This window comes from Ovis aries, chromosome 13 (genome assembly GCF_016772045.2).
Source record: "Ovis aries strain OAR_USU_Benz2616 breed Rambouillet chromosome 13, ARS-UI_Ramb_v3.0, whole genome shotgun sequence".
Classification (NCBI taxonomy): domain Eukaryota; kingdom Metazoa; phylum Chordata; class Mammalia; order Artiodactyla; family Bovidae; genus Ovis; species Ovis aries.
The window spans coordinates 50,149,464-50,173,322 of record NC_056066.1 but is presented as its reverse complement, the minus strand read 5'-3'; the positions used below and the strand labels follow the sequence as shown (position 1 = coordinate 50,173,322).

The 23,859-nt window shown below is 37.2% G+C and overlaps 1 protein-coding gene across 1 annotated transcript; it reads left to right on the top strand.

Annotated features, from left to right (window-relative positions):
* The first annotated feature begins 3,417 nt into the window (after positions 1-3,417).
* LOC101110438 (ubiquitin-ribosomal protein eL40 fusion protein-like) lies at positions 3,418-3,941 on the top strand. Its single transcript, XM_042229749.1, has one exon. The coding sequence runs from the start codon at positions 3,453-3,455 to the stop codon at positions 3,834-3,836; it is 384 nt and encodes a 127-aa protein (XP_042085683.1). The 5' UTR covers positions 3,418-3,452; the 3' UTR covers positions 3,837-3,941.
* Positions 3,942-23,859: the final 19,918 nt, after the last annotated feature.

Genomic DNA, 23,859 nt, shown 5'->3' with positions numbered 1-23,859 from the left:
AGTGAATGTTTAAATTTCCTTAACAATAATTTTGTTCGAATCCAAGTCAGTATTTCATAGAAGTTAAGGTCATCATTAAGGCAGGTACAATTTTTCCTCATCAAGTTTGGATGTGATCACTCCAGGAGGTAAGAGGGGATTAGATACTTCATTAGTATTGATTCTGAAATTTGGATTTTCTAACTGATGTCATCTTGGTATGCCCTTGTTTGAGCCTAAATCCTACTTTATTTCCATAATAATTTGTGTCTATTTAGGCTCTTGAACTAGAAATATTACTCTAAATATTTCACATAAATGTATTCTTTCTGGGGAAACGTTTATATTTCTTCTTAAAAGAACTAAACTTAGTTTTCTTTTCTTTCCCTAAACTTTGCATTCCTTGAACTAAACTCCCTGAGACTTCCTAAGACTCACTGTTATGAATTCAATTATTTTCTTTTAGGGTTTTTAAATTTATTTTAATTAATTCATTAAATTTAATTAGAGGATAATTACTTTACAATATTGTGATGGTTTTTGCCAAACATCACCATGAATCGGCCACAGGTACACATCTGTCCCCCCATCCTGAACCCCCTCCCACATTCCTCCTTATCCTATCCTTCAGGGTTGTCCCAGAGCACTGGCTTTGGGTACTCAGCTTCATGCATTGAACTTGTGCTGGTCATCTCTTTTACATATGGTAGTGTTCATGTTTCAATGCTATTCTCTCAAATCCTCCCACTTCTAACTTCTCCCACTGAGTCAAAAAGTCTGTTTTTTACCATCTATGTCTCCTTTGATTCCCTGCATGTAGCATTTTTGGTACCACCTTTCTAAAGTCCGTATATATATGTTAATATATAGTATTTGTCTTTCTCTTTCTGACACACTTCACTCTGTATAATAGGCTCCAGGTTCATCCACATCATTAGAACTGACTCAAATGTGTTCCTTTTTATAGCTGAGTATTATTGCATTGTGTATATGTACCACAACTTCTTTATCCATCCATCTGCTGATGGGCATCTAGGTTGCTTCCATGTCCTAGCTATTGTAAACAGTGCTGAGATGAACATTAGGATACATTTTTTTTTTCAATTCTGGCTTTCTTTGGGGTATATGCTGAGCAGTGGGATTGTTGGGTCATATGGCAGTTCTATTCCCAGTTTTTTAAGGAATCTCCACACTGTTCTCCATAGTGGCTATACCAGTTTGTATTTCCATAAAGAGTGTGAGAGAGTTCACATTTCTCCACACTCTCTCCAGCATTTATTGTTTGTAGACTTTTTGTTGATGCCCATTCTGACCAGTGTGAGATGATGCCCCGCTGTAGTTTTGATTTGCATTGCTCTAATAATGAGTGATGTTGAGCATCTTTTCATGTATTTATTAACCATCTGTATGCCTTCTTTGGAGGAATGTCTGTTTAGGTCTTTTTTCCACTTTTTGATTGGGTTTTTCCTTTTTCTGGTATTGAGCTGCATGAGCTGCTTTTATATTTTGAAGATTAATTCTTTGTCAGTTGTTTCATTTGCTATTATTTTCTCCCATTCTGAAGGCTGCTTTTTCACCTTGCTTATAGTCTCCTTTGTTGTTCAAAAACTTTTAAGTAATTAGGTCCCTTTTGTTTATTTGCTTTTATTTCCATTACTCTGGGAAGTGGTTCATAGAGGATATTGCTGTGATTTATGTCAGAGATAGTTCTATGTTTTCCTCTAAGAGTTTTATAGTTTCTGATCTTACATTTAGTCTTTAATCCATTTTGACTTTATTTTTGTGTGTATGGTGTTAGAAAGTCTTCTAGTTTAATTCTTTTACACCTAGTTGACCAGTTTTCCCAACACTACTTGTTGAAGAGACTGTCTTTTCTTTATTGTATATTTTTGCCTCCTTTGTCAAAGATAAGATATCCATAGGTATGTGGATTTATCTCTGGACATTCTGTTTTGCTCCATTGATCTATGTTTCTGTCTTTGTGCTAGTACCATACTGTCTTGATGATTGTAGTTTTGTAGTATAGTCTGAAGTCAGGAAGATTGATTCCTCCAGTTCCATTCTTCTTTCTCAAGATTGCTTTGGCTATTTGGGATATTTTGTGTTTCCATACAAATTGTGAAATTATTTGTTCTAGTTCTGTGAAAAATACCATTGGTAGTTTGATAGGAATTGCACTGAATCTATAGATTGCTTTGGGTAGTATCCTCATTTTCACTGCATCGATTCTTCCAGTCCCAGAACATGGTATATTTTTTCATCTATTTGAGTCATCTTTGGTATCTTTCATCAGTGTTTTATAGTTTTATATATACAGGTCTTTTGTTTCTTTAGTTACATTTATTCCTAAGTGTTTTATTCTTTTCATTGCAGTGATGAATGGGATTGTTACCTTAATTTCTCTTTCTGATTTTTCATTATTAGTGTATAGGAATGCAAAGGATTTCTGTGTATTAATTTTATATCCTGCAACTTTTCTATATTCATTGATTAGCTCCAGAAGATATCTGGTGGTAATCTTCATGGTTTTATATGTAGAGGATCATGTCATCTGCAAGCAGAGAGAGTTTTACTTTTTATTTTCCAATCTGGATTCCTTTCACTTCTTTCTTTTCTCTGATTGCAGTGGTTAGGACTTCCAAAACTATGTTGAATAGTAGTGGTAAGATGGGCACACTTGTCTTGTTCCTGATTTTCCCTATTTTTTTATTATTGTGAAATTATACATATGTATACATATACACATTTATCTATATTATAAAAAGTGCATGTATATATATACACACATATATATACATATATATATACACACATTATATATATATATATATATATATATATATATAGAGAGAGAGAGAGAGAGAGAGAGAGAGAGAGAGAGAGAGACAGACAGACAGACAGACAGACAGACAGACCACATGTGGATAATTTGTTGATGGGCTTCCTTTCTGCATATGACATAGTTCCTGACAGAATAATATGGTTCTCAAGATCCACTGTATTTGCGGCAATGTCTGTATACTATAAAATAATTAAATTGCAATTGGTAGCAGTAGTTCCAACTACCTTTGTAATATTTTGGGGCTGTATCACATACGGCTAAAATGCAAGCAGACAGCTAGTGACTGAGTCTCTTTTGCTGTATCAGGAGGCAGTTTGCCATGGACACATTTCTACTATTTGATGAAAACGAAAGGAAAATTTAAATATCTTATGTAATCTTGGGCTTTAAAAAATGAATTAAATATATCCACACCCAATATTATAAATATTTATTAATTAAATGACTGGAGATTGTTTTTAGGGTTATTTTTAAGGGCAAATATATAGGGCTTTTTTTCCCCTTGCACCCTCCAAAGTGAACAAAGTATTTGCTATCTAGCAGTTATTTCAATAGTTGAATATTTTATTAGATTTGTTTTAAAAGGGTAATTTTAGCTCTTCACCCAGGCGGCAGAGCAGCAGGCGCAGAGATGCAGATCTTTGTGAAGACCCTGATGGGCAAGACCATTACCCTTGAGGTCGAGCCCAGTGACACCATTGAGAGTGTCAAAGCCAAAATCCAAGACGAGGAGGGCATCCCACCAGACCAGCAGCGTCTGATCTTCTCCAGCAAAGAGCTGGAGGATGGCCGCACTCTGTCAGACTACAATATCCAGAAAGAGTCCACCCTGCACCTGGCGCTTCGTCTGCGAGGCGGCATCATTGAGCCTTCCCTCCGTCAGCTCGCTCAGAAATACAACTGCGACAAGATGATCTGCCCCAAGTGTTACGCCCGCCTGCACCCCCGTGCTGTCAACTGCCGCAAGAAGTGCAGCCACACCAACAACCTGCGCCCCAAGAAGAAGGTCAAATAAAGCTCCTTCACCTGCTTCTCCTTTGCCTTCAGGGCGGCCTCCTGCCCAAGCCCCATGGTCCTGGGGCCTCAGTAAAGTTTCCCTTCCGTTGAAAAAAAAAAAAAAGGTAATTTTAGTGGTTAGTAGAGAATATACTCTGTGATTTCAATTGTTTCAAATTTAATACTTGTCTGTGGCCCACTATATGGTCCAAATTTATTAATGTCCCATTTATACCTAATTATATATATATATATATATATATATATATATATTCTCTTGTTGTGGGTGGAGTATTCTTTAAATATCGTTTCAGCTATACTAGTTGCAAATATTGTTCATATCTGTAATAATTCTTCCTGATTTCTGTACCCTTTTTCTGACAATCACTAGCATTTGTGGGTTAGTTTTACTTTTAGTTTCTGTCGACCTTTGCTTTATGCATTTGAAGCTTTGTAATTGAGTGGATAAACTTTTGGTTCTGCCTTATTTTAGCTTAATGAGTTAAGTTTCATATTCCATGTTATCTCCCCTCATTGGCTTATTTGCTACATATTTTTGCCCTATTTTTGGCTAGTGGTTTTCTAGGGTATACAATGTACATCCTTATTTACAGTCTACCTGCAAATTATATCAACTCCTTTAAATGTAAGAACTTCATAAATAGTACACTTCTGTTTTTCTTCTCCTATGGTTTGCAACTTACCATATATTTATACCATATATATATATATATATAATAAACCCCACAATGAATTGTTAATGTTTTTCTTTAAAGCTGGGGTCAGCATTTTTTTGGTTTTAATTCCTGAAGGGCCAGATAGTAAATATTTAAGGCTGTGCCAGGGCAATGTCCCTATCAAAACTATTGAAGCCTGCCACCTTGGCATAAAAACAGCCTTAGACAACACATAAGCAAATGGATGTGACTGTCTGCCAATAAAACTTTATTTCCAAAAAGAGGTGGAAGCAAAATTAGCCAAAGGACCATGGTCTTCTGGCACCTGCTTTAAACAGTTATCTCTTATTGACATTCAAACAAACAAGTATATTCATCACTTTTTTTTTAAAAAATTTACTTACTTCACTTCTTTGAATAGATTTGAATTTCTATTTGGTATAAATTTCCCTCTGCCCAAAGAATTTCCTTGAGTATTTCTTATCAGATAGTTCTACTGTAAAACAAACACCCCTCTCCCAACACATACACAAAGATAAACTTCTCAGCATTTGTATGTCAAAAGAATTTTATTTTATTTTAAAAAGATACATTCATGGGTCATTGCCTAGTGGAATTAATGTTCTTTCAATATTTCAAATATTCCTCCATTTTCTGTCTTGAATTGTCTCCGACAAAAAGATCGAAGAAATTCTAATATCTGTTTCCTTATAACATGACTTCTATCCTTACCTACTCCTCTCTACCCTCTTGTCTGCTTTTAAGATTTCCTCTTCACTGATTTTCAGAAGTTTGATTATGATGTTCCTTAATTTAGTATATCCTATTTGGTTTATTGTGTGCTTCTTGGATTTGTGACTTTATGTGTGTGAATGTGTGCTAAGTTGCTTTAGTCATATCTGCTACTTTGTGATCCTATAGACTATAGCCCACCAGGCTCCTCTGTCCATGGGATTCTCCAGGCAAGAACACTAGAGTGGGTTGCCCTCCTCCAGGCAATCTTCCTGACCCAGGAAAGAAACACACATCTGAATATATGTATAAATGGAGTCTGTATTAGCTTCCTATTGCTACTGTATAAAATTAATCCTAGTGGCTTACGCAAGTATTATCTTCAAGTTCTAGATGTCAGAAATGGTTCAGATTCTTGAACCCACGTCTCCTGAGGCTCCTGCGTTGCAGGCAGATTCTTTACCACTGAGCCACTGGGGAAAGTGAAGTGAAGTGAAGCGAAGTCGCTCAGTCATGTCGGACTCTTTGCGACCCCGTGGACTGTAGCCCACCAAGTTCCTCTGTCCATGGGATTCTCCAGGCAACAGTACTAGAGTGGGTTGCCATTTCCTTCTCCAGGAGTTTACACCTTTTATCAAACATAGAAAATTTTCAGCTACTTTTCCCCCTGCCTTTCCCCACTCTCTTCTTTTTTCCATAGTAGGGTGAATAACATGTTTATTAAAAATGTCCATACCCTAATCCCTGGAACCTGACATTCATTACCTTGCTTGGTAAAAAAAATAGCATTTTACCTTACATGTGTGGGGATGATTAGTTTAAGGATGTTAAAATGGGAAGTTAATCCTAGATTATCTGAATAGATTCAATGTAATAATGAGGATTCCTAGAAGAGGGAGAAATGTGGGCTGGCATGAGAAGGTGCTGTGATAACAGAAGCAGAAATTGGAGTGATACGCTTTGACAATAGAAGACTGGACACAAGCCAAGAAATACATATGGCCTCCAGAAGCTGGAAAAGGCAAGGAAATGTATTTTTGTTCAGAGTCTCCAAAAAGGAGTAAATTCTACCAATACCCTATTTTAGCCCATGAAATCCATTTATACATATATTCAGCTAGTTGATATTGTCCATAGGTCACTGAAGTTATATTTATTTTTCTTCAATCTTTTTTTCACTCTGTTCTATGTTATATGACTTTGATGGCAACATCTTGAAGTTCGCTTATCTTTTGTTTTGCAAGGTCTAAGCTTTTGTTAAACTCATCTCCTCATTTTGAAAAAAAGAAATTATGGTAACTTTTTAGAAGCTCCATATGATTTGGTTTTGTAGCTTGTGTTTCTTTCAACCTGATATTCATGTTTTCCTTTAAATCTTTGAGCATATGTATAATATTTCTTTTAAAACAATTGTCTTTTAGTACTTTATGTCTTATATTTCTATTGACAGATTTTTCTTTTAGCTATAGTTTCCTGCTTCTTTATATGTTTCATCATTTTTTATTAGATAATAGGTATAGTGAATATAATGATTTTGAGAGTCTGGATTTTTTTTTCCTTTAAAAAATGTTGAACTTTGCTTTGGCAGGCATTTAAGTAACTTGCAAGTCAGTTTAATCCTTTGCATACTTTTTTAAAAGATGTGTTGGGGCATGTCTACACTCTGCTTCTGCATTAATTTTGTTAGCATGGTTCTCTTCTAGGCTGTCTACTGAATGTTTCATATGTGCATTCTCGGTCACTACACTCCTCCATATAGAACTTGAATATCTTACAGCTCTGTCTACAGTCTTGGAATTGTTCAAGTTGCGTTCCTGAGAACTATTAGGAAATTCTACCATATTCATGTGAGTCTTAGTATTTAGAAACAGGTTCAAAAATACCTTAACTATTAATTTCTGGGACTCTTTCTCAAGGCAACTCTACCATCTGTAGTTTCCTGTCCTACAAAATCAAGCTTCCTCCGTGTCTCCACATCTCTTTTCCATCTTCACATCTCACTGGACCTTCTAATTCTGCTTGAGTTGCCCCTTACTGTGGCACAGTCTGTGACATACCTCCAGGCAGAAAGCTAGTGGATTATAAGGCTCATGTCATTTGTTTTACTTGCTATCTTACTTCATAGTCTTGAATTACTAATTGTTCAGTGTCCAAAATCATTATTTCCTATATATCATCCAATATTTTAGTTGTTTCTTTTGAGAAGACAAGTCCCAGTTATTCTGATATGGCAAGGAGAAAATCTCTATTTTAACTTTTTTTTTTTTTTTTTCAATCTTAAACTATTCTCAGGAGGTTTGGATTAACCAAGATTAATTTGCATATTGTGTCATAATTAGTTAATTTCTTAGTGCTTCTATTTTCTATGCCAATGTGCATTTTATAAGATGTGAATTTTGTACATCTGTATGATAAGACAACTTTTTGTCTTGTGAATAATTTCAATTTGTGGCTCAAGGATTTTTACAAAAACCATACATAAATTTGCAACTCAAGCATTTGCAAATAAGAAATGAAAATTATATCATATTTTATGCTGTTTAAACATGGAGTTTGTTCTTGGTGCAAGAGGAATATCTTTAAAGGAAAAGGAAGATAACAGTTTTGAGTTATACAAAATATGTGGCCACTTAATGAAATTATAAACTTATTTTTTTAATGTGATTTTTTTCCCAAAGACAAGTAAATTCTCCCCCAACCTTCCTCCTTCCCTCTTGATTAAAAAAAAAAAAATAGTTTAAGCTTGACAATCCTATCTCACTGTTCCATGTAAGTTTCTTTTGAGAGCTATATTGACTCTGTTCTGTATGAGCATCACGTCCTTGCTTTTCTATTTACTGAATGCTTTGTTGGTTAATCTAGGTCCCAATTTTCTTCATGACCTGTAAAATTGTCTTTTCCAACTTTTTGGCAACAGTAACTTGCAGCCTTGGTGATGTTTCATGTGGCCTACTCCTTACCTTGGCTAAGCTCAGATCAGATGTCTATCATCGGAAGTTTACAAAATGTGGTCTACCCACGAAAGAGTCTTCCAAGACAAAATCATAAGTAGAGATGCTTTAGTTAAGAATGCCAAAATATCTGTACCATCTGTGAATACAGACTTTGCCAAAGAAAAATAAGTAGGAAATCTATGGTTTCCCTTTTGAACTTCCATGTTAAAATAGGACCAATGTTGAGGTTATTTGACCACAAAATATATTTAAAAAATAGTGTTAATTATAGTTATGCTGGCTTTCCATATACTGCTTTCTTCTGTGATTATAGCATAAACACTTCTGTGGCTTCATTTTTTATGCAATCAGTAAAACAGATTCTTAAAACATCTTCTGAGCAAAGACTAGTAGTAATAATAGTTATGAGTATGATGAACACTTACTGTGTATGCCCCTTATATATTATTTAATGGTGAGAATATTAAAGGCTTGATGATGTAATTAATAGCTCATTTCATTAGCATTAAATATAAATTTTAAAAAATAGTAGCCTATTAAAAAATGATGACTTGAAGAATTACATACTGGCTCAATTTAGTCAAGAAGTATGTTCTGGGGCAAGGAGAAGGAGGACTGTGGGAGAAATAATTTTTATTTAAATATTTTGCATTACCTATTCAAATCTGACCAGAGGGACATGATTTAAGCACTTGGGAATTCTTGAGCTCTTTAGCTTCAGATATTTACATGTTATTTAAAATTTAAATATATTTTAAGTTCAAAATAAAAGATGCGATGATGATAAGATATTTTAAAATGTGTAGAGTAATATACCTTGTAAGTACATTATACTGCCTAACGCCTTTAAATGGATAAAAATGTAAATAAATTGTCATTTAGAAAGTAAAGTATCTCCTGGTAGATTTTAACTGCTAAATTAAATGAATTCACTAGATAAAAGTATAAGCAATACAAACTTATATACAATTAAAATATTCTTTAGTTATTAGTGATACTTGCTGTAATGAACAATTCTCACCTTACAAGAGTTATTATAATAAATAGTATTTCTTTGTCACATCATAGTCTAATTCAGGACAGGTATCTCTTCTGGGTGTCCTTTCTTCAAGTACCAACTCAGAACTCCAGTCATTGACCTTGGGTCTTTGGTCTTTTCCAAGTTTCCTTAAGAATCCAATGCAGAGATCTTTACAACAACCCTGTACTTAGGATGTTGCCATTACCAATTCACAAAGGAATACTTTGATTAACATCCAGCTTTTTCTTGTGCTTGAAATCAACCAGATGACAAATAAAATCACTCACTCACATCTCATCCCTCAGCAACAATTTGCCATTTCTGGGAACTGTGAAATCTAGTTTCATTTGTTATGGGACCTGGGAGAAGCTAGTGCATTGCATACAGACATTGATCCTGACTACGGACACTGCAGTGGCCTTGAACCAGCTGGAGAACACTGTCTCAGATAGTCAACCATGGACAAGAGAGCCTTTGTGGAAGTCCACAGAGGTTTCCAGCAAAGAGGTTCCAGCACACGGTTGTGGTGGCGGGGTGGGTGGGTGGGGGAGTACAAGTTGTGTGCACTGGAGAGGGTAAGAGGAACCGTTTGATTTTACTCATCTCATCCCTTCCCCAAAGTGACACAACTCAGGGCCAAGAGAGAACTTCTTGGCTCAGGATTTTTCCCACAGGCCAGAGGTTCGGGGACAGAGTGAGCATGTGATTGAGAACCTTGCTTCCCCAGCTGTGGATGATGTTGTCAAAGAGGCTTATTTCTCTCTTGCCTCATCCAGAGTATGCAGTAGTGAGCTGCTTGACTGAAGGGTGGGAAAAGGCTGGGAGAAAGGCAGATAGCAGTCTTACAGGGCTTCAGAGGGACATAGTTCCTACTAATCAGACCATGGACTCCATCAAGAAGCCTTCTGGGGACACCTTGCCCTTGGATTCCTGCAGCTGGCCCACAGGCACTCTCATCATGCCTCATGCCTCACTGATATATAGCCCCACCCACCTGTGGAGGTTCTCTTGGTGTGCTCCCAATGGCAGAAAGAATGAACCCAGCAGATGGCTACTGAGCATATGCAGAAAGCCTGCCCACATCTGCAGGACAAGAAGGAGCCACAAGCTTGAACTTTAGTGCATTTGGGAAAGCAAAAGGAGACTGAGCACACAACCTGATGTGTTACAAGATCACAACCTGAAATGTCCTTCCACAAAGAGAGCAGGAAGCATGGAGTAGGCATATCCATTAAAAGTCCGAGCAAGGCTCAGAGCCTCTTACAGGGCCATCAGAAAGGATTCCTCTCCCAAAGTCAGTCTGTAAGAACTACAGGAAGTGACTGCCACTTCAAATACAAAGGATCAAAGAAACAAATATGAAGGAATGTGAAAATCAAAGAAACATGACACCACAGTGGGATCACAATAATCTAACAATGGACCCTAAAGACATGGAGATCTGCGATTTACCCCATAAAGAATTCAAAATAGCTATTTGAAGAAAGCTCAGTAAACTACTAATGTTAATACAAAAAAAAAAAAAACAGAAAGACAATTTAACAAAATCAAACAATGAAATCCATAAAAAAAAAGAGAGAAATTTAATGAAGAAGTGTGTAGCATGGTAAGTCACTTCAGTGGTGTCTGACTCTGTGATCCTATGGACTGTAGCCTGTCAGGATCCTCTGCCCACGGGATTCTCCAGGCAAGAATACTGGGGTGGTTTGCCATTTCCTCCTCCAGGGGTCTTCCCCAGCCAGGGATCGAAACTGTCTCTTATGTCTCCTGCATTGGGAGAAGGATTCTTTACCAGTAATACCACCTGGGAAGCCAAGATAAAGGGGTAGAGATCATTTTAAAAAAGAGAGAGAGAGAGAAAGAACCAAATAGAAATTTCAAGTCTGAAGATAAAATGAATGAAATGGAACAGAGCCAAATCTACAGAGGGATGGAACTGTTTCGGGACTTATTCCTGGGATTGCAGTGTGAGTCTTCCTCCTGGGAACGAGCCTGCCTTCTCAAATGGCCCACCTTGTCATGAGCTCCACCAGGGTTTCCCAACCTCCTACTTGGATCCCAAAGAAGCACAAAAAGACCCATCTGTCTTGCCCATGGATGGCTGTCAAATTACTGTCATTGAGATGGAAAAGGAATGGTGACCTTCTCTTCCATCATTTTGCTAATGTCATTTTCCAGTATTCATTTTATTACGTGACCATATATCTGTGTCATAGTCTGGAAAATAGAGTATTATAAACATTCCCTTCTAGCTAAATCATCTAGAAACATAATTCTAGCCAAAGAGGTGTGTACCAGTTTGCTAGTCACAGCAGTGTTTGGCCTCTGGGAACTGCTAACCAGTTCTGTTACAAATTTCAAAAAGGAAATGTCTTTACAATGGTTTTAATTTACAATCTTTGTAAATTAAAGATTTACAATCTTTAAATGACTTACAATGGTTCAGTGGGTAAAGAAGCTGCCTGCAATGCAGGAGACACAGGAGATGAAGATTCAATCCCTGGATGAGGAAGATACTCTGGAGAAAAAAATGGCAACCCATTCCAATATTCTTGCCTGGAAAATCCTATGGACAAAGGAGCCTGGTGGGCTTCAGTCCATGGGGTCAAAAGTTGGACATGACTGAGCAACTAAGCACAAGCAAATGTCTTAGAGTAAAACAGAGAATCTATCAGGCATATAAGTAAAGGAAGTTTCCAGTGATTTTTCTGGTTTCCTCTTTTGATAAGGTGGATTTTACTGACACAAAATTATTTTTTCTCTCCCAGCACCAAAAGTTTTAGATACATCAAATATTACACTTTTATTTTAAATATTTGACTATTAGCTGAATTGGAGAAGAAGGTGGCAACCCACTCCAGTATTCTTGTTTGGGAAATTTCATGGATGAAGGAGACTGGTGGGCTACAGTCCACGGAGTCACAAAGAATTGGACTTGACTTAGCAAGCTATTTCAAATCCTAAAAGATGATGCTGTGAAAGTGCTGCACTCAATAAGCCAGCAAATTTGGAAAACTCAGCTGTGGCCACAGGACTGGAAAAAGTCAGTTTTCATTCCAATCCCAAAGAAAGGCAATGCCAAAGAATGCTTAAACTACCGCACCATTGAGCTCATCTCACATGCTAGCAAAGTAATGCTCAAACTTCTCCAAGCCAGGCTTCAAAGTATGTGAACCATGAAATTCCAGATGTTCAAGCTGGAATTAGAAAAGGCAGAGGAACCAGAGATCAAATTGCCAACATCTGCTGGATCATCGAAAAAGCAAAAGAATTCCAGAAAAACATCTACTTCTTTTTTATTGACTACGCCAAAGTCTTTGACTGTGTGGATCACAACAAACTATGGAAAATCTTAAAGAGATGGGAATACCAGATCACCTTAGCTGCCTCCTGAGAAATTTGTATGCAGGTCAAGAAGCAACCGTTAGAACTGGACATGGAACAGACTGCTTCCAAATCGGAAAAGGAGTATGTCAAGACTATGTTTTCACCCTGCTTGTTTAACTTATATGTAGAGTACATCATGAGAAATGCTGGGTTGGATGAAGCACAAGCTGGAATCAAGATTGCTGGGAGAAATATCAATAACCTCAGATATGCAGATGACACCACCTTTATGGCAGAAAGTGAAGAAGAATTAAGTGAAAGAGGAGAGTGAAAAAGTTGGCTTAAAACTCAACATTTAGAAAACTAAGATCATGGCATCTGGTCCCATCACTTCATGGCAAATAGGTGGGGGACAAATGGAAACAGTGACAGACTTTATTTTCTTAGGCTCCAAAATCACTGTAGATATGGTGACTGTAGGCATGAAATTAAAAGACACTTGCTCCTTGGAAGAAAAGCTATGACCAATTTAGACAACATATTAAAAAGCAGAGACATTACTTTGACAACAAAGGTCCATCTAGTTAAAGCTATGGTTTTTCCAGTAGTCATGTACAGATGTGAGAGTTGGACTAAAAGAGAGCTGAGCACCGAAGAATTGATGCATTTGAACTGTTGGAGAAGTCTCTTGAGAGTCCCTTGGACAGCAAGGAGATCCAACCAGTCCACCTTAAAGGAAATCAGTCCTGAATATGCCCTGGAAGGACTGATGTTGAAGCTGAAACTCTAGTACTTTGGCCACCTGATGCATAGAACTGACTCATTGGAAAAGACCCTGATGCTGGGAAAGATTGAAGACAGGAAGAGAAATGGATGACAGAAGATGAGATGGTTGGATGGCATCACCGACTCTATGAACATGAGTTTGAATAAGCTCTGGGAGTTGGTGATGGACAGGGAAGCCTTGTGTGCTGCAGCCCATGGGGTCGAAAAGAGTCAGACACGACTGAGCAACCGAACTGACTCATACACACACACACACACACACACACACACACACACACACATTAGCTGAACGGATAAGAACTTTTTAGGAAAAAAAAAGTTTTAAAAATTTCTGAAATCTGAATGGTGGAACATTCAAAATCTAGCAATATTAGAAAGTCATTATTGCCCCTGGAGCTGAAGAGAAGGGGGGGGGGGGAAATAGAGTTAACATGTCTAGCGGAAAGTGAAACTTTGTAGCAACGGCTGAGAGACAGAAGTGGAGGACACAGCCAGGGCTAGAAAGACATTATTGAAGGTGGAGGAATAAGGTGGGTGCGTGCTATTGGTTAAACCCAATGAGGAGCCCCAGAGCAAAGGAGCCCAGATGATAAAATCCACAGCTGCTGAGCCAACAAGGAAATTGATGAGAGGAGTGTGGAGAGTAGATCTTGAGGCAGAGTGAAATTGAGGGGAGCCATCATATAGGGAGGGGGTCCCAGGTGGCTCTAGTGATAAAGAACCTGCCTGCCAAAGCAGGAGACATAAGAGAGGCTGTTTTGATCCGCTGGAGGAGGGCAAGGCAGCCCATTCCAGTATTCTTGCCTGGAGAATCCCATGGACAGAGGAACCTGGAGGGCTATAATCCATAGGGTAGCACAGAGTCAGACACAACTGAAGTAACTTAGAATGCACACATATACTGTATATGTGTGACTCTTTCAAGATAAAGAACACTTCTGAGTTCTCAAATATCAACATATACACAAAGTCCTATTTCACTTAACATAGGATGAAGAAGTTTTGATATTTCTGAATGTGGACCATCTAGGACCAAGGTCATGATTTCATTTCCTACTTTTCAGCATTGAGTAGGTAGATCCATGTGTGGAATGGCAGGCAGAAAATGAAACTTTTAAAAATCTTGTGATAGATTAAAGATGGTTAAAAAATATTAACCAAATATTAATGTTTTTCCCATTGCAAGGTGTTATTGATTCTTGTTCTCTTGCAAGCCTGGGCTGGACTTTGTGACTTAGTTGACCAATGAAACATAGAAGTTAACTTTGGGAATTTTGAGGCTCAGGTGTAAGAAGCCTTGTAACTTTCACCTGTAATATTTGCTCTTGGGACACTCCCTCTCCAAAAACAACAGTTATACTTTGAGAGGACAAAACACATGTGTGGCTTCTGTATAAGTACTTTTGTCAGACTTCCCAACTGTCAATCCAGGCCCACAGCAACTCAGCCATGAGAGTCAGTCATCTTCTGCATCTGTCCAGGAGAGTCTTCTGGTGACTGTACCCAGCCATCTGACCACAATTTCATGGGATGCCTTAAATAACAACTTCCCGACTGAGCCCAGTAAACACATAAAGTTATGAAAGATAATAATGAATTGCAATTTTAAGTCATTCTGTTTTGGGGTGGTCTGTTGCCCAGCAACACATAAGTAGGGGAAAAAAAACCTTCAAGGAAATAGCTTCATAATTTCTAGACAGCATGGGGGAAATGATCAGTGATCGCTTCTTCTATCACTGACTTGCAGAAATAACTTAAGGGTTTAGTTTCAAATTGATATTTTTCTCCAAAATTTAGAAAAAAATGTTGAAAAAAATGTTGAATTTTATTTATTATTTATTTGGAGGGTAGTTGCTTTATAATGTTTGTTGGTCTCTGCCATACAGCAAAATGAATCAAGAAAATAATAGCAAATGAAGCAACCAACAAAGAATTAATCTCCAAAATATACATGTAGCTCATGCAGCTCAATACCAGATAAACAAACAACCCAATTAAAAAGTACGCAGACGACCTAAACAAACATTTCTCTAAAAAAGGCATATGGATGACTGATAAATACATGAAAAGATCCCAACATTGCTCATTACTAGAGAAATGCAAACCAAAACTACAATGAGGTATCACCTCATACTGGTCAGAATGGCCATCATCAAAAAGTCTACAAACAATAATGGTGAAGAAGGTATGGAGAAAAGGGAATCCTCTTACCCTGTTGGTGGGAATGTAAATTGATGCAGCCACTATGAAGAACAATATGGAGGTTCCTTTAAAAGGTGAGAGTAACACTACCATGTGACCCAACAATCCCATCAATGAACATATACTCTGAGGGAAAAAAAAATTAATAATAAGTCTTTTATGGACCCTCCAAACCAGGGTTATTCTAATTTTCAGGTAAATTTTTGCTAGGCATTTTTAAAATGTGTATGATCATGAGATCTTTATGCAAATTTCTATCTTTCCTATTCTTCACCTTCTGAGGATGAGCTCCATTGGCATCTAAGCATGCTATGCATTTTATAGAAAGGAACTGTAGTCTAGAGCCCGGCAATCTGATCATGTTTGCACTTCATTCTCAACAGAAACTAATGTTTCATGTTTCTCAAACTTCAATATGCAAATTCACCACTGATGGATCTGGTGGAAATATAGATTCTGATGTTTGGGCTTGTGGTAGTTTCTGATAGTCTATGCTTCTAATATTTTCAACCGATACTGACACTACTAATTCACATTGAAGAGCATGGGCATAAAGGACCCTGAACTTAGTGTAAATTTAATTCAAAGAAAGATGATTTTTACTCTTAGATGAAAAGCAAGCATTTCCAAGCAGATAAATAAGTGATTACCATACATTAGGCTTTAACATGTTAAGTTGGTTTTTACCAGTAATCATTATAACATTGCAAGTTAATATATCAGGGCTTATCATCAGATCATAGTAAAAAATAAATCTATGGCTTCAGTTTTTGTTAAATAAATTTTCAGCCTCAGTTTGCTGTTAGAAATTGGAGATTATGTTAAATTCAGAATATATATCTTATTGCATTTTTACCCTCTTCCTGATATATAAGGTTCTTACAATAGAGCTAGCATGGTTTATGATTACAAATCAGTGTAGAAGGGCTGCTAACATTGATGGTCTATTTAAGATTAAAAAAATAACCAAATAAAAATGCAAATTGTGTCCTGCTGTGCAATTTTATTCCAAATTGCTTTGTTTGGTTTCCCTGAATATCCATCTCTCTAATGCCTTGTTATAACTTAATTTCCATTCTATTTTTCTTCTGTCAAAATGGCAAATGTTGATTTTTTAAATCATAGTTAATAAATATGAATGACCTGGGCATTCTCAAACATTGCTAATGGAAGTTCAAATCAGTTCAATATCTTGGGATAAAGCATAACAATCTGTATCAAAAATTTTAAATATATTTTTACTTTAAAACAACTATCACAAATATGGTTAAGTATTATCTAGAAGAATAATCATAATTTAATTTATGAGTCAAACATTTTTAATAATCTAAATATTTCAATAATCTAAACTTACAAGAGGTAATTTAGAAAATTATGGTGCATCAATGCAAAAAGGAATACTAAGAAGCTGGTCGGCAGGATGCACAGAAAACTATTCAGTGAATAATATATTGCCTTATAAGAAAAAGAAAGCACATCAGAAGTATAGTATTAGGTTTCTTTAAAGAAATGGAACCAATAAAATAGCCATAGATTAGATATAGGAACAGATATAGATACAGATATAAATACTGAAGAGGAGACTTACTACAGGAATTGGCTCTCATGTTTATGGAGGCCAAGTCTCGCTATCTACTACCTATAGGTTTAAGTGCAAGGAAAGCCAAGCGTATAACTCAGTGTTTGAATGGCTGAGAATTGGAGAGCCAATGGTGTATATGTCTCAGTCTGAGTCCTAAAGCCTGAGAACAAGGAACAATAATGTCTGAGAGCAAGAGAAAATGGATGTCGCAGCTCAAAAAGAAAAACAGAGGATTAATTATCCCTTTGCCTTTTTGTTCTCTCCAGAAACTCCATGTGTTAGGTTATAGTCTCATTAATGAGAATGATTTTTGTTACTCAGCCTACTGATTCAAAAACTAATGCCTTCTGGAACACCTTCATAAACACACCCCAAAATAATGTTTTAATAGACGCTTACTCCTTGGAAGAAAAGTTATGATCAACCTAGACAGTATATTCAAAAGCAGAGACATTACTTTGTTGACTAAGGTCCGTCTAGTCAAGGCTATGGTTTTTCCTGTGGTCATGTATGGATGTGAGAGTTGGAGTGTGAAGAAGGCTGAGCGCTGAAGAATGGATGCTTTTGAACTGTGGTGTTGGAGAAGACTCTTGAGAGTCCCTTGGACTGCAAGGAGATCCAACCAGTCCATTCTGAAGATCAACCCTGGTATTTCTTTGGAAGGAATGAGGCTAAAGCTGAAGCTCCAGTACATTGGACACCTCACGTCAAGAGTTGACTCATTGGAAAAGACTCTGATGCTGGGAGAGTTTGGGGGCAGGAGGAGAAGGGGACGACCCAGGATGAGATGGCTGGATGGCATCACGGACTTGATGGATGTGAGTCTGAGTGAACTCAGGAGATGGTGATGGACAGGGAGGCCTGGTGTGCTGCGATTCATGGGGTCGCAGAGTCAGACACGACTGAGTGATTGAACTGAATAGTTATCTGGGCATGCCTTAGCCCAGTCCAGTTGACACATAAAATTTCCCATTACAGCGTATGAACATTTTGCTACCTCTTTATCAAAATTCATAAGTAGGTAAGTAATTAAGTTTTAGTCACTCAATTGTGTCTGACTCTGTGACCCCATGGACTGTAGCCTGCCTATCAGGCTCCTTTGTCCATGGAATTCTCTAGGCAAGAATACTGGAGTGGGTTGCCATTCCCTTCTCCAGGGGATCTTCCCTGGAGATCCAACCCGGGTTTCCTGCATTGCAGGGAGATTCTTTACCATCTGAGCCACTACCAGCAGTTTCTTGTAAGATTTACAGAAAAAATCAGAAGTATAAGTCATATGTGAAAATTTTACAGAATTGGAATTTAAAGGATGTGACTATCAGTTCAGTTCAGTCACAAAGTCGTGTCTGCCTCTTTAAGACCCCATGAACCGAAGCATGCCAGGCTCCCCTGTCCATCATCAACTCCTGGAGTCCATCCAAACCCATGTCCATCGAGTCGGTGATGCCATCCAACCATCTCATCCTGCGTTGTCCCCTTCTCCTCCTGCCCTCAATCTTTCCTAGCATCAGGGTCTTTTCAAACAAGTCAGCTCCTTGCATCAGGTGGCCAAAGTATTGGAGTTTCAGCTTCAACATCAGACCTTCCAATGAACACCCAGGACTGATCTCCTTTAGGATGGACTGGTTGGATCTCCTTGCAGTCCAAGGGACTCGCAAGAGTCTCCTTAACACCACAGTTCAAAAGCATCAATGCTTTGGTGCTCAGCCTTCTTTATAGTCCAACTCTCACATCCATACATGACCAATGGAAAAACCATAATCTTGACTAGATGGACCTTTGTTGGTAAAGTAATGTGTCTGCTTTTTAATATGCTGTCTAGGTTGGTCAAAACCTTCCTTCCAAGGAGCAAGTGTCTTTTAATTTCATGGCTGCAATCACTATCTGCAGTGATTTTGGACCCCAGAAAAACAAAGTCTGACACTGTTTCCACCGTTTCCCCATCTATTTGCCATGAAGTGATGGGACCAGATGCCATGATCCTAGTTCTGAATGTTGAGATTTAAGCCAACTTTTTCGCTCTCCTCTTTCACTTTCATCAAGAGGCTTTTTAGTTCCTCTTCACTTTCTGCCATAAGGGTGGTGTCATCTGCATATCTGAGGTTATCAATATTTCTCCTGGCAATCTCGAATCTAGCTTGTTTTTCTTCCAGTCCAGCGTTTCTCATGATGTACTCTGCATAGAAGTTAAATAAGCAGGGTGACAATATACAGCCTTGACGTACTCCTTTTCCTATTTAGAACCAGTCTGTTGTGCCATGTCCAGTTCTTACTGATGCTTCCTGACCTGCATACAGATTTCTCAAGAGGCAGGTTAGGTGGTCTGGTATCCCCATCTCTTTCAGAATTTTCCACAGTTTATTGTGATCCACACAGTCAAAGGCTTTGGCATAGTCAATAAAGCAGAAATAGACGTTTTTCTGGAACTCAATTGCTGTTTTGCTCATCCAGCAGATGTTGGCGATTTGATCTCTGGTTCCTCTGCCTTTTCTAAAACCAGCTTGAACATCTGGAAGTTCATGGTTCATGTATTGCTGAAGCCTGGCTAGGATAATTTTAAGCATTACTTTACTAGCATGTGAGATGAGTGCAATTGTGTGGTAGTTTGAGCATTCTTTGGCATTGCCTTTTTTTTGGGATTGGAATGAAAACTGGGCTTTTCCAGTCCTGTGGCCACTGCTGAGTTTTCCAAATCCTTCTTTGTCCTTTATATACAGTTTCTTTTATTGAAGTATAGTTTATTTACAATATTATATTAGTTTCAAGTGTATAGCATAGTGATTCAGTGTTTTTACCGCTTGTACTCCATTAAAAATTATTATAAAGTAATGTCTATAATCCTCTTTACTGTACAATACATCCTTGTTGCTTATCTATTTTATACATAGTAGTCTGTATCTCTTAATACCATATCCTTAATTTACCCTTTCCCTGTTCCTCTCCCTCTGGTAACCACTAGTTTGTTTTCTATATCTGTGATTCTGCTTCTGTTTTGCTCTATACATTTGTTTCTATTATTTTTAGATTCTACATATAAGTGATACAATACAGTATTTGTCTTTCTCTGACATTTCACTAAGTATAGCATTCTCTAGTCCATTACATTGCTGCAGATCACAGAATTTCACTCTTTTTATGGCTGACTAATATTCCTTTGTATTAGGAATATTAATATACACATAGATACCATATCTTCTTTATCCATTCATCTGTTGATGGATATTTAGTTTCCGTGTCTTGGCTGTTGTAATAGTGCTGCTAGGAACATCGAGGAAACCTATCTTTTCAAATCAGAATTTTCATTTCTTCCAGGTACATACCCAGGCATGAAATTGCAGGATCATATCATAGAGCTCAGTAGCCTCAGATATGCAGATGACACCACCCTTATGGAAGAAAGTGAAGAAGAACTAAAGAGCTTCTTGATGAAAGTAAAAGAGAGTGAAAAAGTTGGCTTAAAGCTCAACATTCAGAAAACTAAGATCATGGTATTTGGTCCCATCATTTCATGGCAAATAGATGGGGAAAGAGTGGAAACAGTGATAGTCTTTATTTTCTTGGTCTCCAAAATCACTTGGCTGGCGATTGCAGCCAAGAAATTAAAAGACGCTTGCTCCTTGGAAGAAAAGTTATAACAAACCTAGATAGCCTGTTAAAAAATAAAGACATTACTTTGCTAACAAAAGTCCCTCTAGTAGTCGTTTATGGATATGAGAGTTGGACCATAAGGAAGGCTGAGCACAGAAGAATTGATGCTTTCCAACTGTGGTGTTGGAGAAAGAGTCCCTTGAACTGCAAGGAGATCAAAGCAATCCATCCTAAAGGAAATAAGTCCTGAATATTCACTGGAAGGACTGATGCTGAACCTGAAGCTCCAAATCTTTGGCCACCTGATGCAAAGAACTGACTTATTAGAAAAGGCCCTGATGCTGGGAAATATTGAAGGCAGGAGGAGAAGAGAATGACAGAGGATGAGATGGTTAGACGGCATCACCAACTCAATGGACATGAGTTTGAGCAAGCTCCAAGAGATAGCGAAGGACAGGGAAGCCTGGTGTGTTGCAGTCCATAGGGTCACAAACAGTCGGACATGACTGAGCAACTGAACAACATAGTAGCGCTATTTTCAGTTTTTTAGGAAAACTTTATGTATATTCTTAATCATTTTTAGTGAGTAGACTCTTTTGGCAGTCATATTTTAAAATACTTTAAGTAGATTTGCAACATTATTTTTACATGATTATTTTTACATTATTATTATTATTACATTATTATTTCCTCTGTTTGAATTTCTGTTTTCTTTCTTTTTTTCCTTAGCAAATTTGCTCTGAAAAGAAAACTCAGTGTTCATAATTGTCTCAAGCAGCTTAATTGTCTCAAATAATTTACCTTCAGATACTGGGAGTATAATTATCCCAGCTCCTTCATCTTTACTTTAATTGTGTGAGCTTTTTGTAAATTCTTATTATTCTTGGATCAACTTATCATTCATTTAACAAAAATATATTTGAGCATCAGTATGTGTCTTGCACCATTCTTGATTCTTAGTCTGTCATAACTGCTTTATTTTTCTTTATTTGCAAAATTAGTTATCTCCCCTTGTCTATCCATTTATTCAACAAATGTTTTCAACACTCATTGTGTGCCATGCATCGTTCTAGGCTCTTGGGACACAGAAATGGGAGAACCTGATGAAAAAACCCCATTCTCATGGATCTCAGATTCTTATATGTAAATAAAGACAATAAATGAAATAAACAATTGCACTATTTGTCAGAATGAAATGAAATGAAGAAGGGGACTCAGTATAGCCGGGGGAGGGGCAAGTATGTAATATAAAAAAGGGTTTATCAGAAAGGTCTCTCTGAGAAGGTGATTTGAACCAATACTTGAAGGATTTGAAGGAGCAAAGAGCTAGGGGAAAGAAAGAAGTCTTCATATGCTCATATTTTTGAGTTATGCAAAGTAATTCTCATCAACATCAAAACTTTCAAGTTTACCAAATGATTAGATTTTCATTTTTATTATTTGAGTATTAGCCAGTCAGTAAAGCAATATTGCTTTTTGGAAAAAATCTTGAAATGAAAATCTCTCAAATCTGATTTTTTAAAGAAGACATACTACATCATAAAGGAATCTGGAGGTCTAAATTAATAGAAAGCATGTGTTCAAAACAGATACCCTTTCTCAAAGGCAAAAACTTTGACCTTAAGATCACTTTAAACCATTCAAGAGTAGTATTAAGTCAGCAAGACACTAAGTTAAATGTTGATGAATTCAGTCACTGATAATGGGTGAAAAATGATGAAAAAAAAAAAAAAGAAGTCCTGTATAAAACTTCTTTCAAACTTTATGACCAAGTGATGGTAACTCATCTTTATGGTATCTTTTTTTAATAGATTATTAAGAAGAAATTGCCTTCAATAGTTAAAAGTCCAGATGGGCTTCTGTTAAAATCTCCTACCATGCATTCATTACTGTAGATGGTTTCCTGTCAGAATACTGTGTAAATTAGCAGCTTGATGTTCTTAGACTGGGTTAAGTGGTCTGTTTCAGACAGGGAAGAATTTATGGCATGAAGTACAAATGCTTAAGTAATCATAAAAGTATTCCATTTTCTGAAGCTGATATTACATTAACACTTGGCCTATCATATAGTTCATCATGTCCTTCTCTTGTAATCAGGAGGAAATGTGTTTTTTATCACAGAAAAGCACAGGGAAATTTGCAATCTTTTTCAAGAAAAGAATCTTGTAATAGGATGGGGAAGGAGGTTAAGAAAACAATAGAAGTGTAAATGTCATTGGAGGGTATACATCTGTAAGCCATTGCCTTCTGAAATGTTGGAAAGATTGCAATATAAATACTGCTCCATCACATGCTTTCCTTTTGTCTAGCTCTTCTGTTGTCTGGAGTCTCGTGAGATGAAATGCACACCCTGAAACAGCATCCCCTTGAACCACAGTGGGAGGATATTATACTATTCTGTGGCCCCACTCGCTCTATTTTCACCCCTGGTATTTTCTTCTGCAGGTGCCAGGTCTGGTTCAGGGATGAAGCTCAAAGTTAAAACCAAATCAATTGCATACACAGGTGGTTACACTAGAATGTGTTTGAATCTGAAAACCAGAAAAATGCCTTATGTTAGAACGCTTCCAGAAAATAGTAGGAAAACTCTTCACGACGAGATGATGCCAGGGTAAACAGTCATGGGCTGCTTCAAAGCCACTGACCCCTTTCAGGATTACTCCTTCTGCATATTTACTTTGCTATTTTTTAGATTTAGCACAAAGCAAAGAAAAATGCAGTATTTTGACTACAAAAGAGGATTAGTTATACTGTTTAGTCATGAAAGTAAAAAATGTGGAAGATCAGTTCCATGTCAGAATAAAATATGCATATACAAACATATACATAAGTGCATTATACACACATATAAAAAATGATAGGGTCCCATGCTAAAGTGCTTCTACTTACATACACCAGTGCCTTTAAGACAGTTGGGAATGGTATAGCCTGGACATATTCAAAATAGATCAGCTCTACAAAATTGGTAGATTTGTGAGACTGTAAACCTAGTGTTGCCAGTTTTTTTAAAAGGAGAAAACTGATATCTGATTCTGTGTTGTATGTGTATTTTTTTTTTTTTTGTATTTTTGTTGCTTAATGTGACTTTCAGGCATCCAGATTAAGATCATACACCTATGAATATATTAAAAGCTCTTCATGATATTAATGGGTTCAGAAAACTAAGATCATGG